Genomic DNA, 16,080 nt, shown 5'->3' with positions numbered 1-16,080 from the left:
AGGCCTGCTGAACACAGTGGTGCCAAAACGGTCCACCAGCCCCACCCACTACCAGTCAAACATCACATTATACCTGATAAGCAAGTTGGAAAAGCATTGAGTTGATTAGTGACAACCCAGTACTGCTACTCTGGTTGTCCTGACAGACGTTTTCTTCAGAGGTAAATATTTTAGAGATTTTACTTTGTTAATAATCCACCACAGGGTTATCTTTTGTTAATACTACAAGACAGCCAGACGGTGACTATAGGAGCTGCTCATTTTCACACTCTTTCACACTAACAGCTCAAAATATGGAAAGCTATTCCCTGAAGATTCCTCAAAGGGAACTTTGGCTTATCTTATGCAGCGGACATGTTCTGGCAGCGTCACAAGAAAACAGGCATTGAAGAATGAGTTGCACATAATGAGCATCCGAAAAAAGAGCTGGTGTGAACTGCAGCAGGGCCTCTGAGCACAAATGAAGGAAATTCTTCACCGTATGACTAGGGCTCCTTGATGGCTACTTTTTTGTGCCCACTGAAAATGACGTTATTCAGAAAAATCAAAGAAATTAGGATCCTGGGCCTCTGCAAAATTGCAGGTCAACTGGAGCTGTGAGAGCCAATTACGAATATCAGTTACAAGAATTAAAAACACAAGATTACCACTTGTCACAACTAAAGAGCACCTTATATAAAAAATGACCAAAAAAAATACCATGGGTATATACAGTAGCTCATAACATATTTTGTGAACCCAGTCAAAGCAACTGCCGTAGACTCTTGGCTTTACTGAAAGAATCTTACACTTAAAGAGGATTTCTGAAAAAGAATGAAAACTATCACTAGGAGTTTACCTTCAAACCAAATTCATCAGATTTTTAGGGACTTCAGTAATGTCCTGAGTTGATACATTTATAGTAATCATTATGAGGTTGAGAGGACAGACAGAACATACATTTTTAACTGACAGTGGAGAGATGACAAGAAATGATGAGAGAGTGATGGTGAATGACATGTTACAAAGATCCCGACCGCCGGTGCCTTAGCCACTACGCCAGCAGGGCACCCCTAAAGATAATATTTCTTAAAGAACTGTATCTTTAATGGATAATGACAACAAGGAAAGATATTAATAACGAGGAGAGAAAAAGGTGAATTTCATTTGAAAAAGGTCGAATTGAATTTGAAGATGGCTGGGTTACATAGTATATGTCCCCAGACCTCTAGACCACCAGGGGACCCCTCTACATTTATCCCTGAGCATTTTTAATCTGCTAAAACTGAACAAAATGTGCCTGAATAATTCTGTTATTATTCTCTTCAAAAACATAATTTCAAATTATTTACATTCTAACAGTCTCAACAGCAACAACAGCAGCAGCAAACAGCAAATCTGCACTGTTTGCACCCGAGGTCGAGCAACATGAAATTTATCATTGCATTTACCATCTGCACATCAAAGATTTGTGAGCCATGCAGGTGTGACTTTTCAAGTACTCATCACGGGTGACTGTATTTACAGATACTGCCTAAATATGAAAACCATATTTGGACATTCATCTGTTATCATGCTCTCCATAAGTATTCAGAATAACTACAACATCTCTGTAATAAGGCATTATTAACAAAACATAACAAAACCCTGGGGGACATGACGTCACTTTTTGCTTTTGTCAGCAGCAGTTTGTTGAGGTTACCAGTGTAACGAAAACAGAGCCCAGGTGCATTTCACAAGCAAGGAAGTTGTACACTACCATCACAGAGGCAAAACACAGGAAACCCTCAGGACCAGACAGAACCTCTTGGCTAGATGCGTCAAAACGCCTACAGCTATGGAAGTGTACGACCTTACGGAGGAAATACTTAAAAAGAAATTACACACACACACAGTGCTGATGTTTAGTTACTTCCTAAGCTTCCTATAATACAGAAAACCATGAATGTTAGTATTTTGTCAAATTTGCAGCTGCAGCAGTTTTAGAATATAAGTAAAGTACAAGCTCAAGTTAATTTTTTTTTTTTTTTTTTTTTAACAGTGTGTTCATATTTCTGTATTTCTGTGATGAAGAAGATAAAGATTGCAAAGTTCAGGCTTGTTGGACGAGAGAATTAGTTTCATATGAAAATGTGAACTGTTTCAAAGTCAAGTATGCAATCTAGAAGACAAATTAGCAAGTAGGAGATTTGTTATTAAAACTGTGCAATCCCATGTCACAGCAGTATCTAATGAATCTGAAAGCTTCCTACTGGCGACTTAATACTCATAACATCCTGTTTTTGCAGTCCCATTCCAATTTTTTCCCACAATACTGTAGGAAATGTACCATCAACATGCATTTTTGGGAAAACTTTGCAAAAGTCTTCAAATTCTATCATCATAATGGACATTAAATTATATAATTGCACAGTTCAATTCAGTTAGAAATTTAAAAAGAATCATGTCTTCTTACCTTTGTTTTGTTGACCATTTTCTGAAGAATCAAGCTGACTTGCTTATTGTGATTTTCTTCGCCTTCAGAGGGGATCTCTGTTAAACCAGCTGCAACTGTACATTCATTTCCTCTACCTACATTTGAAAACAACAAAAACAATTGAAAACAATGTGGGAGGACGTCACTCAAGCTATCACACAGCAGGCACTGTTTCTGTGTGCATGCAGATCTATGCTTTGTTATATAGGCTGAAAACTGTCATTAAATTCTAAATTGCAACACCTCTCCTAGCACCTCACAACTACCAAATGAGTAACAGACTATTAACTTAAATTTAGTAAAAATTAAATTAACTCAAACTAATCATTATTTTAAAGGTTAATAAAGATATAAACTTAAATATTCTCAGTTCTCATATTTTTAAGGTAAGCACCTCTTCAACACAATGTTAAATATACTGTTTCAAATATGTGGGGAAACAGAATCAGTGAATAGAGTAAATATTTTTTATAAGTAGATCAAATCAATCTGTGATCTAAATGTCATCAAAAGGGCCACATCACTACCTAAATTCAAAACATGGAATTGAAAACTTTAATACACAGACTAACATTAAATCAAATTTATTGATGTTTTCTGATACTGTAAGACTGGTTTACGCCAGTAATGTTATTAAACAGTAAAGAAGGCTTCAGTTGAGAAAAAGTATTAAATGCTGATTTTCCATCTGAAACTCTGTCCAGTGTCAAAAGTTCTTATCCAGTTCAGGGTCTAGTGGGATGAGATCTTAGCACGTGTAGGGCGAGACGCGAGGTACACCCTGGACAGGTCACCAGTTTATCACATACTGACAGACAAACAAATCCGCACCTACAGGCAAATACAGCTTCCAATTCACCAACTAATGTCTTTGGATTGTGGGAGAGAACCCATAAAAATCCATAGAAACATGGGGAGAATATATCTCAAACCTTGTATGTTGTACCACACACACACACACACACACACACACACACGCACACACACACGTACACAAACCTCAAATTAAAATAAACTAAAACAAATACATATAGAATTTAACCACAATCATATAAAAAGGCCTTTTATTTACGTTGAAGATATTTCTTTATTGTTCTCTTTAAAATGTGACACCCACAAAAAAATTCCCCTTCAGAAAAATAGCTGGAGTGAATCATCTACTAATACCTCAAAGAATAATTACGAATAATTACGTAGCAAACCTTCAGAAACCGCATACATGACCCAGAGATTACAGTTACAAACCGTGACCACTGTGATGGTTCAAACACCATTAGTAATATGTTTTGTTCAGTTCATAATGATGAGGGTAATAGAGGAAAACCGAGTATTGGGTCCATTGTTATTAATGTAGACGTTCTAAACTCTGGTAGCCTTTCTACTCACTTTCCATGGCGTGAGAAAGGACACTGACATCGGAGTTTTTCTGCAGCTCCGATACTGCGTTATCCTCTGTTACCATTGTTGGTTGTACCGATGTTGATGCTCTTCTCTGTTCTGCTTCTGCATCACTTGTAGTTGTACTGGTGCTTGTAAATGGCAAGGTGCTCTGTCTTGCTCTTTCAGCCACAAGTGTTACACTTGCACTGTGTCTGGCACTCGGACTGTCCAATGCAGGCAGAGATTCTTTAACATCCTGTTGTCGGTGACTGCTTGTATGCGACTGCTGAATGAGATTTTTGCCACTCAGACTTTCTTCCAGTTTCCTCTTCTTTTTACTGTTAGTTTCAGATCCTGTTCTTTCACTTCTTCTTTGTTTTCTCTTCTGTGGGACAGAGTCCAACTCAAAAGGAATCTGAATGTCTTTCACCACAGGCAGATTAGAGAAAAGAGGTATTTTTGATCTCTGGTGATTAGCTGGGGAGAAATAGTCCTCAAACACGTTATCATCTCCATCAGTGGAACCTGAGGCAACACTTGCACCAGACAGAGTGAAAGATCGTACCAAGGCTGAAAGTGACTGTCTAGCTCGTTTGGGTATTTTCCGTTCCAGTTTCCATAATTTAGTACCAGTTTCTTTTGTTAGTTCAACTTCAGGATCACCTGACATGGCTGGTGAAGAGAGGCAACTAGAACAATTCACATCATCAGTACAAATACTGGTCTTAGTCTCTGTAAAAGATTTAGCTGCTTTAATTTTTTGCTTCCCCTTTTCAGATTCGTTAGGTGATAGGCTAGATGATTTTATCTGTGATTGTCTTTTTACTTTACGAAAGTTCTTGCTGTTGTCAGATCTCGTATCCTGGCAAAGACTTTCTAATAATCCTACAGATTTGCTCTTCTCGGCTGGCTTTTTTCTGACCGAGTTCCTTCTTGACTTTTTTTGTCCATTCCCTTCTTTGTCCTCTTTGAACTCCAAGTCAGGACATTTCAAAGGACTTGAAATCCTTTTTGGCACATCACGGCAGGATGACAGACAGGGCTTTTCAGAGCCTTTCTTGTGGCGTTTTTCAAGATGTCTGTGCTCAGTAACATCAACTTGTGTTCTCCCCTCTTCTTTATCAGGTGAGCAACCGGGTTCAGCAACAGAAGCACTGGGATCATCATCCGACTGGTCAACTATATTGGGAAAAAATAATAATTAATGGTTTTATGCATCTTTCAACCACTTTAAGTTCATTTCTTTTGTTTCCCAGGAGGTTTAGCTGGATTTGCAATGGATCTCACTGACTGCTACTATATAAAACCACAGGCAGCTGCTCACACTTCACAAGTTCACACATGTAGATTGCGCTACATGCCCACTGTGAAGTGATGGAAAGCCGAGGTAAACAGGGAGCTGATGAGGAGAACTACTCATGTAGCAAGCTGATGAGACACGGTTATTTTTCTTAGGAGCTGTCAGAGCAAATGAGGGGAAAACACGAGTAAATACTGTACATTCAGAAGCTGACTAATGGGATGCAAATGTTGCCCCGTGTCTGCCTGTCACTGTTTGTGTTTCTCTTGTAACCAGACTCTTTTAATGGACCTTTAAAACAGTAAGATGCCAAAGACACACAAAAGAGTATGTATTTCGGCAAAACACAGACAAACAAAAGACATAGCTCACTGTACATTTTTGCTTACGAGCTATATATCTATGACTCAGTTACTAATTGCTATCTTTATTCAACAATTTGTACATTTTCATGTACACAGTGACTCCAGAATCAATACTAGTAGTTGGATTTTTTAAGACAAATGTTTTTTAATGCTTTTTTGAAAACCGTTTACACACATTGACTTCTTATGTCATGAGCCTGAGAAACAAATATGCCAATATTGCCAATATTGCATATATACATGTTGCTTTACCTGCCGGATAACTCTGCAAACATGCTTTGAATGTATCCTAGTAATCCTACTAATAAATGGAGAAATCTCTATCCGTATGTCTTTCTGTCTGTCTGCCTGCCTGACCTTCGGTTTTCTCAACAACTGCTCATCCGATCGACTTCAACCTTCACATGTGTATTGTTGAGGGCCCATGGAAGCGCCCTGTTGAGTGTGATGGTTTTGGATGAGTGGCTCTCGAAAAAAATACACCGAGAAACATTAAACAGTGGTAAGAGCAAGGGCAACTCACCCATGTGGCCGACGTAATCGATTACACAACGGCGCATTGCAAAGATGGCTGTGCCCAGTCAAAACATGAATTCCCAGGTAAACAAACTGCAGCTACAAAACCTCGCACAGAATCACCTATAGTGCGGGACTATTTTATACAGAGGCCCAAGCCCTGCAAATTGGAAATGGCTTATTGCAGCAGTACAACTGCTATGTATGGTCATTCGAAGCAAAAGCATCTCGGAACACTTTGTTTAAGGCAGAAACACCAAGACAGCACTGTTTTGTTTACTTTTCATCCCCAGCCAAGCATGATATATTTGGATTATTAAAAAAAGGCGAAACAAGTTATTTATGCGCCGCCGCTGTTATGGTAATGTAACATTACACCATGCTTCATCTAACGTTGTTTTTTGGCCGTTTCTCTTTCCTTTTACGGCCATGTATGAGTGAGAAAGTGGCTTAAACTGATGCTAAATCGTTTTGTTTCGATGTAGAAATACATTTACCAGTGATTTTCTTAACTGCAGTGATGAAATAAATACATGCTATATCCATTATAAGTTTAAAGTCAAATTCTTCAGTAAAAATACTGATTCTCCAGTTCAGGGAAAGGATTGCTATGATGCACAGTGATTACAGTAATTTACACACTAAAAACTGAACATTATAATCCTCATGAAGGGAGGATTTATTGCAGACCTGTTTTATTATACTACATTAGTTTTGTCTAGGTGTACCTAATAAATTGGCAAGTGAATCTGAATCTGTCACCGCATTCCTTTTGATTTTGGGGTCCAGTATTTTCTGATCAAGTATCTGACAAATATGGTCTATTATTAATATTATTATTAATGTCATAATAGAGCAGTGATGTAGAAATTTGATGATGATGATTACATGATTGAATAAAATACTGAACTATTAATGAGATAACAAACACATTTTGAACAGGCACTGAACTAGTATTCTAAACATTCAGAAATATGTAGCCACTTTGACCACACATTGGACATCTTTAAATCATTAACTATTGCATATATACATGTTGCATATATACAAATCAAATATGGTATCAGGAGAACGCTGACACTTCCCTAGAAAATTTAGAAATTGATCTTTGGAGTTGGGAAAGATAAAAACTACATTACAATTTACCATTGATTAATAACAAGAAGATAACACTTAATTTTCTTACACATTAATCTGAAGATAGTTGGTGAGCTCCCAAGAGAAGGCTTTAGCCCAGTGGGTGAGCAGGATTCAGGCATTTGTGAAGCTGAAAGACAATGACATTTGTGTAAACTGGTTGGCATGTCAAGTGTTGAAATGTGTTGAAAAGGCTCTGTCAGTTCATCAGCCTGTACACCTGCTGCTGCACATACCTGTGGGTGAGAGGTTTTCCCGCTTCTGTTTCATGTCTTTCAAACGCTGTGCCATATAATCCGATCTTTTTAATGCAGGGCTATAGACTATTCCACTCTCTTCGTCGATGATGATGGGTGACACATCTGTAACTGTGCAACAATAATAATTGTGAGATGACAAACTATATCCTGTGGTCTTAAGTAAACATTTCCAAATGTGTAAGAATCTCCTACCCAGAGGTTGTTTTGGAGCGAGGTCTTTCATCAACTTGTCTAACTTTTTCCTCATGCGCCTGTCATTTTCAGGAGTCCTCTCTGGAGAATCTTTTGGCTGCATGCAGCGATGCTATGTGAATCAAACAAAAAAAATATTTTGAGTAGGAAGTAAATAAATCCACATTTGAATACTTCCAATGTCAAAATTGCAATGTAAATTAAAAGGGAATGTTCTCAATTTGTTTAGAAAAGCTGAACAATGATCAATCTGCTTTCTCATTCAATTCTATGCAACGTAACACCAGGACATACATTTTATTAATGCACTGAATTGGTCACAGCAGTGAAAGAAACTTCAGTAAGGCCAATTTTCCAGACAAATCAAGTAGGAAAGTTTCAGTCAAAAAGTATTAGTATGGGTGAACTCTAGAATTTTTTTAAAGAGGGGCTCCAGAGAGGTTATAATTATTTAAGTGGAGCCATCACATGTAAATCTGTCTCTACTCACTTTCTTATTCTTCAACACAGGATTGCTTTCATCATTTAGGGCTGGATACAACTCCTCATCGACACGCACACCGTCGTCATAACATCTGAACATCATTTCACCAAAAATAAGCCGCATTAAGAGACTCAAGTAATGATTCCCAACAACAACTTGTTAAACTTGATGACAATACAATCAAGAAAATATCACAGAATTGTTGAAGTTAAAAAAGTGCACAACTCTCTTACCTTCCTACCCAGAGAACAGAGACAAGCCTGACATCACTTTTCTTGGCTTTTCTCCATGTTGCCAGATGACCATTGTTGAAGACTACATGAGTGACTTGTTTATTGAATGTTTTTGATACCTTTAAAAGAAAACGCAAATATACGTTTTGCAAAGAATACGTAACAGCTGTCTGTTAATACAGTAAATGGCATACAATATAGTTCAAATGTGTTTACGTGCTCTATGGTCTCACCTGAGCTCCCATTTCCAGCAGCTGCTGAATGAATGGTTTCGAATAGTTTGCTGTTTTGTCTGATGACCACACATCAACATAGGCAACGACATCTGCAAACACATTGAAAGGAGTCATAAACTTAAACTGTAAACCATAAAGTTCAGCCTGGATTAACTGCAGTAAAACTAAGATGTTGTACAGTACCTTTAAGAACTGAACCGTTGTTGCTTGCGGTCATTACTGGGCTTTTTAGCTCCAAGATCCACCTACATAAAAGCCATAAAGACATTTTTGAGATGGATATTCAGCTTTCAGAATCCACAGGAATGTTACTCGCACTCCTTGGTTCTTCGTGCCGACTAAACCAATCATGGACAATAATGCAAAAATAATTATAAATAAATAATCTTATCTGATAGTCGATTGGTGTCAAAATCATGGCTGCAACCCAGGATTACTTTTATTATTGTAAATCCAGTAATTATGTCTTTGAGTAACTGAATAATTAGTAACAAGTGTAAAAAGAAATGACAATTCCAATAAGTTACCACAGCCCAAAGTGATGTCATAACACTACCGTCATCAGGCAAAAATAGTAATACGTTCATATTTTTCTGAGGATATCATTTCATGAAGATATGAGGAGGAGGAAAACAAGCAATTGATCACATTTGTTAAACTGTATTTTGCTTCAGAGGGATGAATATCATTTCTGTCAACCAACCAATCCCTGATTAATCATATCAAAACAATTGAAGACTCAAGTTTCTGATCTAAAGCTGTGAAGCAACACTACTGTTCTGTTTTAGACAGTAAAAGTAAAGGGAGGATGCTTTCAAAAATAATGCCACGCATAGTTTTTATTTATGAGTCAGTCAATATTTGGTGTGACCACCCTTTGCCTTTAAAACCGCGATTATTCGCCTTGGTACACCCACACACAGTTTTTCAAGGTAGGTTGTTGTTAGGGTAGGTTGTTAGTATTTTTGAGAACTTGCCACATTTCGTCTGTGGATTTAGGCTGTGTCACTGTGTTCTGTCTCTTCATGTAATCCCAGGCTGATGTTGAGATCAGGGCTCTGTGGGAGCCAGACCATCTCTTTCAGGTCTTGTTATTCTTCTTTTCTCTGAAGTCAGTGCTTTATGACTCTGCCTGTATGTTTGGGGGTATGTTTTTCTCAATTGGGGTGCATACGATATGTCTACCTACCTCAATCTGCATTTCCCAAACACCTTGCCTCTATGTTATGTTTTATATTATAAATCAAAGGACTGAAACGTGTAGAGTCGTGTTAACATTCGATAACTAAAGTACTTAGTGACTCACAGACTAATCTTACAGATTTTTGGGCGTTAGTTACAGTGTTACGTACAATATACATGGCACATATTTTTGATCAAACACCAGTGACTTCAGCTGAATTCTATAAATGTCTTCTACCCAGCTAGTAACGCTAATGTTGATGCTAGTTTTCCGTTAGTTTCCGCGACGTTTTGCAGCTATACTGATGAGCTAACTAACTTTCTTAGCATTATACTGGTGTGGCTAACTTGGGTTAATACTTCCGTAATATGGTGATAAACGTATTACACATTTTGGACTATTAGCAGTACACAGACAGGAACACGGATATAACCCAGAATTGTTTAGTAGATGCCGGGAACTTACTTTATACAGTAGTGAGGTTTAAATTGTTCAGTTTCCAACAATACCTAACTACGGTGTGCATCGTTCGCGCGTGCAGTTTGTGATGCAATGCATTATGGGACGGAGGGTAATCATTGGCTGATGGGAAAAATGCATCACTTCCAACCCAGAAGCGGTGGCAAAGGGAACGCCGTAGTGTCCCTGATAAGAGCCCTACGAAGTCAACTTAAACTTCCACCTTTCCTGTCAGTGAATTAAATAAACTTTTAGAAGTATTATTGCAACTTTTTCAGTCTCTCTTGACAGACAACCACATAAGTACGTTAAAATGACTTAATTTAGGGTCAAAAGAAGTGGAAATCCTGTTCACATAATAAATAGCTTATGGTGTGTTTGGATTCTTGGTCAAACCTGCAGTTTGCTCGGAATGACACAAACAAAGGCTCTTAAGACGAAAGATGGTGTATAGCCAGTTTTTAAAAACAATTTTCCTTGTTTAAATCTGTCACGTATTTAAACCAAAATCAGATCCCTCAATCACACTAAGCAAGCTCAAGCAGATATGGCTGTCCTGGAATGAGGTTGAATTTGCTGAATATGGTACCATGCAAACAGTTTCAAGTGATCATTTCATTTTTGTGTTTATGCGTGTGTATGCGTGTTTATGCGTGTGTGTGTGTGTGTGTGTGTGTGTGTGTGTGTGTGTGTGTGTGTGTGTGTGTGTGCGTGTGTGTGCGTGTGTGTGTGTGTGTGTGTGTGTGCGCATTTCCAGGTGCAATTTATGCTTTATGAACCATCAAGTATAACGTGGGGTTCATTGGTAGTACTTATCATTACCTAAACACAAAAATATTTCAAAATCTTATGATTTTACTTCCTACTTCTTCAGACATCTCATTGTCTTTGCAGTCTTTGCAGACACAGACGAGTCCGACTAATATTCAATATTCAATATGCATTTGGTGGTCTTTACGGGTTGATAGCTTCATTTTTTTGGGAGACAAACTTCCATACTATCCAATCATAGAAAGTATTCATTGTAATTTGTCTCATAATATTTTTTGCCATGCAGCAAAGAAAACAATTTTTATCCTATCATATTGTTTAATGGAGACAAGAGAATAAGGCATTTGAGGTAGTAGTTAAAAAATGTCTGGTTTCTCAAATAAAATATACGCCATACGGTAATCCCATTACTGGGATTATTGAACCAGGCACATATACTGTATATACACATATACTGTGCCTATAGTCTCCCACATACTTTATGCAGTCATAGGAAAACCTTTGAATTAGTGGTATGTAATCTTCATGTTTGCACATATGAGGTGTCATGAAAGAACTTATAAGAATTCCAAAATATTAAACACTAAGCCAGTCTTAGTTATAATACATCTACAAAGACACTCTGATTTATAATGAAATGTTAGGCTAGCAAATTTTTAATAAACATTAAAAGCCTCACATAAAAAAAATTTGCCATTATTTATTTATTTATTAAACACCTCTAAAGTAAACTTATAATTTAAAAATCTTATAAACTGTTACATTTTACTTCTATGAGTCACATTAATCACAAAACACAACAGACCTCGTGTTTGTCTTCACCAAGATCAACACACTGATTTCACCGCACAAATGCCATAAATACAAAAGTAGTGATAAAAGGTGAGAAATACAACAGCACCAGATCACTCATCAAACAAATCAATTTTAACGTGTGTCTAGTTTATCACAAAAAGCATCTGTGTTACATTTACAGTACAACATAAAACTCCATGACAAGTTAAATGAAAAACCAACATATAGGAAAGCTGTTGGCCCGGCCACCAAGCCTCGAGAACAGCTTGAGTGCCCCTTTAAACATGTCTCTGAAGCTCTCAGTTGGGTTGAGGTCTGGTAACTGTGAAAGCCTCAGAGAAGTCACTTACTTTTTATTGTCGTCAAACAATAGGCCTTTTTCACATAAGACATTTTGAGATGTCACCGTAGGAAAAGCACAGGTGTAAATAATAAAATGATTGATGGCTGGATTCTATTTAGCTGCTTCAGTTTCAGGATCCTGATATTATGCATGTTGGCTCACTGTCACACTGTCATGGCTCACTGAGACGCCTGAATCGAACAGAGCCATTGTTGGTGTCATTAGTAACATCTGTGCTTCTCCTACAATGACAAGTCCAAATGTCTGCTGTGAAAAATGTCTATTCAGTGATAACCTGAACTCTGTATGAATGCATTTGTTATGTTTCTCAATTTCTCAGATCTTGTCACCTCTCTGTATGTTGATAACATACCAATATGCAGCTTGCAGTATGGTTCTAGCATACTTTGTATAAGATATTTGGAAAAAAACATTTTGCTTAGTAAAGTTTAATTGACACCTAAATTGGGTACATATTAAATAATGTCCTATTAGTATAAAATGGTAAAATATGTTGATTTCTTTTATCCTAACTGCAAAAAACAGTATAGTGTAATGTATAGAATATAGTATATGCTGTTTACACTTAGTACGATGCATGGAATTGGGATACAGCAATAGATTAGTTTAAAATGACACATTCTTTAGAAACTGTAAGATTTTTTTTTTTTACATCAACATGCTCCTTTTATAATTATGAGATACTGCGGAACAAGATAAACCAACATTTTACTGCACATTTCACTTCAAACCACTGACAAAAATTTTGCACTTTAAACCACTATCAAAACTGTTATCTACTGTTATTAAAGGTAGAACAAACAGCAGTAGTCCTATAACTGCACAGTTTATGTAACTACGTCCTACTACAGCAGTATCCTTTAGGTTGTAGCGTCAAGTCAGACAGAGTTGCTCCTGCAGTTGAGAGGCACAGAGGTGCGGGACACTTCCATGTGCAAAGTGGACATGGGGAAACGCTCGCACTCTTCTTCTAGTGGGCGGCAGCGGCAGTGCAGGAGCACCTCTCTCACCTCCTGTCGAAAGTTGGAGTTGAGGAAGCCATAGATGATGGGGTTGATGCAGGTGGACGACATGGCCAGCAGGTGGCAGAGGGAGAACAGCAGGTTGTGGTGGCAGATGGGCAGAGCCTCCTGGTTCCAGTCTGACACCACATTGAAGGTGGTGAGCGGCAGCCAGCAAAGAGCAAAGGCTGTTATGAGGGCAACCAGCATGATGTTGATTCGTCGGCTGTGGGTCATGTGCTGGCTCTCTGGGGTCCTGGCACGGTCGAGCATTTCTTTGCGGTGGCGAAGGCGCACAAAAACTCTAACATAACAGAGCAGGACCAGCAGTAGTGGGCCACAGTACTGGAACAGCAGGAGCCATGTGGTGTACGCGAGTCTGTGTTGCTGGGATGGCCAGTGCTCCAGACAGGCCTCCATATGTGGATGTGTGGGGGCATAAGAAAAGAGGGCGCGGTATGAATTTAGAAGCACAGATGAGTTTTTGTATGTAAAAGAGGCAGGTTGAGGCGGAGATGCATTGAGATAAGCCTTAGGAGAGGCTTGGTGATGAAGTGGAGCCTGGGGCAGCATTACATTAGTGTAGGGCTCATTTGTGAGTAGCTGAAAGGCCAAGAAAGGTGAAGAGGTGAAGCAGGCCAGAATCCAAATGAGAACGACTGCCACGTAGGCCTGAGGAATGCTCGGTTTCCACCCAGAGGGGTTAATGATGAGCTGATGTCTTTCCAGAGCAATAAACACCAGAGACAGCACGGAAACAGTCACAGACACACACTGGATGAACGGCACCAGCCGACATAACAGCGACCCAAACACCCAGTGGTCCATTAGTGTGTATATGACAGTGAAGGGTAGGCAGAAGACACAAACCAGGATGTCAGAGAATGACAGGTTGCAGATGAAAATGCCGGTGACATTGACTTTTTCTCTGCGACGGGTGATGATGCAGATGAGGCCGATGTTCCCCAGCAGCCCCAGCACCATTGTAATGCTGTACCACACAACTAGACACCCTGTGAGGACGGGAGACATATGGCACTGCTCATCATGCCCGGGAACAAAGAGGTTGGAGAGGAGCTGGGTCTTATTCCCCGGCCACTCGTGCACAAACTCATGACTGGTTTTAACCTCTTCCCACGGTAGGGAATGTGGAGAGGTGGAGCTGTTCAAGGGCAGAGAGAGAGCTGTCCTTGACGGAGAAGGCTGACTCGTGTTGCCACTCAAGGACATCTCACCAGGACTTCAGTGTCACCAGCCTCCAGGATCAAACTGTCCATCCCAACCCTCTTTAAAGATGCATCTGAGACAAAGAGAGAGGATGCACGGAGGGAGACAGAAAAAAAAAAAAACATTATTCACTTGCAAAGCTTCAAGGGATCTGTTTGTGTAGAAGTGACGCTGTTATTCTGAGAGAAGCACAGAGTGAAGGAAAGTTCATTCTGTGCCTGAGGAAGAAGGAAGCCTACGAAAGGTGCAACATGTAAGAACTTTTTGCAATTTACTGTAAATCACTGTGACACTAGGTCCAAGAAAGCAACTCACTTAAACATACCCTTATGGTCTATTTTTTTTCTTTTTCTTTTTTCTTATTCTCAGTATGTCGGTTGGTCCACCACTTTGGTCCAAACTAAAATATCTCAAAAACAACTGGATAGATTGCTGTTAAACTTAGTTCAGAGCTTCATGTCCCCTTAAGGGATAAATTGAGATAACTTTGCCTTTTCATCTAGCGGCATTGTCAGGTCACAATTTCAATTTTTCTAATACTTTGGTTTATAACCAAATACCTACTAAACAAATGATATTCCCACTAGCCCCAGCTGGCCTTTGTGTCCAGTGCTAATTAGCAAATGTTTGCATGCTAACGTGTTTAACTAAGATGGTGAACATGGTAAACATGATACTCACTAAACATCGGCATGTTAGCATGTAGATGTTCGCATTTAGTTCAGAGCATTGCTGTTAACTTATAGTGGGTGCAATATGGAAGTTCTTGAGTTGATTGCTCACAAAATACTGCCCTCATATAAGAACATTATCCGCCAAAAAAGGAACAAAATGGTAGGCTCTTTACATCTTCACACAATTTACACTGACCGAGAGAATGAAAATGTACACAAGGTAATTTTTTTTCTATAGTCGGCATTTGTACTCAGCCCAACTGCAGTTGCACAGACTAGTTTCAGTTCCTCATCTTACAGTAACAATCACTCGCTCTCTTTTTATATGCTTTCTTAAGATCTCAGACTTGTCAGGTCCCCTCCCACCAACGAATCCTCGAGTCAGGCTTCAAGACTGAACATAACAGTTTAATGACAATAAAATTACTATGCACACATTTGAGCACAGAGTTATATTTATCAAGTGCACAATAAATGATGTAGTATGTCGAAGTGAAACAGCATAACACTGCAGAATCCTAAAAATGGATTCCAGCCCCCCCCCCCAAAACCTCTGCCATGTGCTGTGAAAACCAGCATCGCAAAGAAAATGAGCCTGTCATTTTCCATTAACGGCACACAGACTTAGCTATCAGTCGCTTCACACTGCATCATTACTAACCTACTCTGTCAGTGTGTTGAGTGACCTGCAGGCAGGTTGGCACGGCATTGATCATCCTTTGGTCTGGGAGGAAAGGCAAGTGTAATGTCACCAGTAACCAGATGTATAAAGCAGCGGTCTCAGAGCGGAGGAAGCTTAACAGGAAAGAAGGAAAAATGTCCCAATAATTGGCAAAATTGAGCCTGAATGATGTGACACTGTAGGATGCACATCCAGCATATAGTTGTTTGTGATCAGTCCCCTCGGTAGCAAAATCTCTACAGGATAAGGAACACTGTGACCTGGGCACTGCTAAGTCCATCATATTCTTCCTGAGCAAGCGTCCTTCATCTCTGACAAAACAGCGCTCTCTGACAGGGAATTGAGAAAAAGGCTGAAAGCCATTTT

The 16,080-nt window shown here is 39.1% G+C and overlaps 2 protein-coding genes across 3 annotated transcripts in view; both read right to left on the bottom strand.

Moving 5' to 3' along the window:
- The window catches only part of mcph1 (microcephalin 1), a 33,072-nt gene extending 22,746 nt beyond the window's left edge, over positions 1-10,326 (bottom strand). For both annotated transcript variants that reach the window (XM_040138375.1, XM_040138376.1), the window contains exons 1-10: positions 10,207-10,326; positions 8,742-8,803; positions 8,556-8,647; positions 8,323-8,441; positions 8,096-8,180; positions 7,606-7,717; positions 7,390-7,521; positions 7,203-7,283; positions 3,842-5,014; positions 2,435-2,550 (exon numbers count right to left, since the gene is read on the bottom strand). In XM_040138375.1, the coding sequence (XP_039994309.1) occupies positions 2,435-2,550; positions 3,842-5,014; positions 7,203-7,283; positions 7,390-7,521; positions 7,606-7,717; positions 8,096-8,180; positions 8,323-8,441; positions 8,556-8,647; positions 8,742-8,775 (1,944 nt within the window). In that variant the 5' untranslated portion in view covers positions 8,776-8,803; positions 10,207-10,326. The remainder of the gene's footprint in view (positions 1-2,434; positions 2,551-3,841; positions 5,015-7,202; positions 7,284-7,389; positions 7,522-7,605; positions 7,718-8,095; positions 8,181-8,322; positions 8,442-8,555; positions 8,648-8,741; positions 8,804-10,206) is intronic.
- A 2,682-nt stretch (positions 10,327-13,008) lies between these two features.
- npy4r (neuropeptide Y receptor Y4) lies at positions 13,009-14,361 on the bottom strand. The gene has a single exon (XM_040138406.1). The coding sequence runs from the start codon at positions 14,359-14,361 to the stop codon at positions 13,009-13,011; it is 1,353 nt and encodes a 450-aa protein (XP_039994340.1).
- Positions 14,362-16,080: the final 1,719 nt, after the last annotated feature.

The sequence above is a fragment of the Xiphias gladius genome, chromosome 11 (genome assembly GCF_016859285.1).
Source record: "Xiphias gladius isolate SHS-SW01 ecotype Sanya breed wild chromosome 11, ASM1685928v1, whole genome shotgun sequence".
Classification (NCBI taxonomy): Eukaryota; Metazoa; Chordata; class Actinopteri; order Istiophoriformes; family Xiphiidae; genus Xiphias; species Xiphias gladius.
This window is presented reverse-complemented; position numbering and strand designations above follow the sequence as displayed.

Coding starts and splice junctions, on each gene's coding strand:
- npy4r (XM_040138406.1), bottom strand. CDS start 14,361: ATGTCCTTGAGTGGCAACACGAGTCAGCCTTCTCCGTCAAGGACAGCT.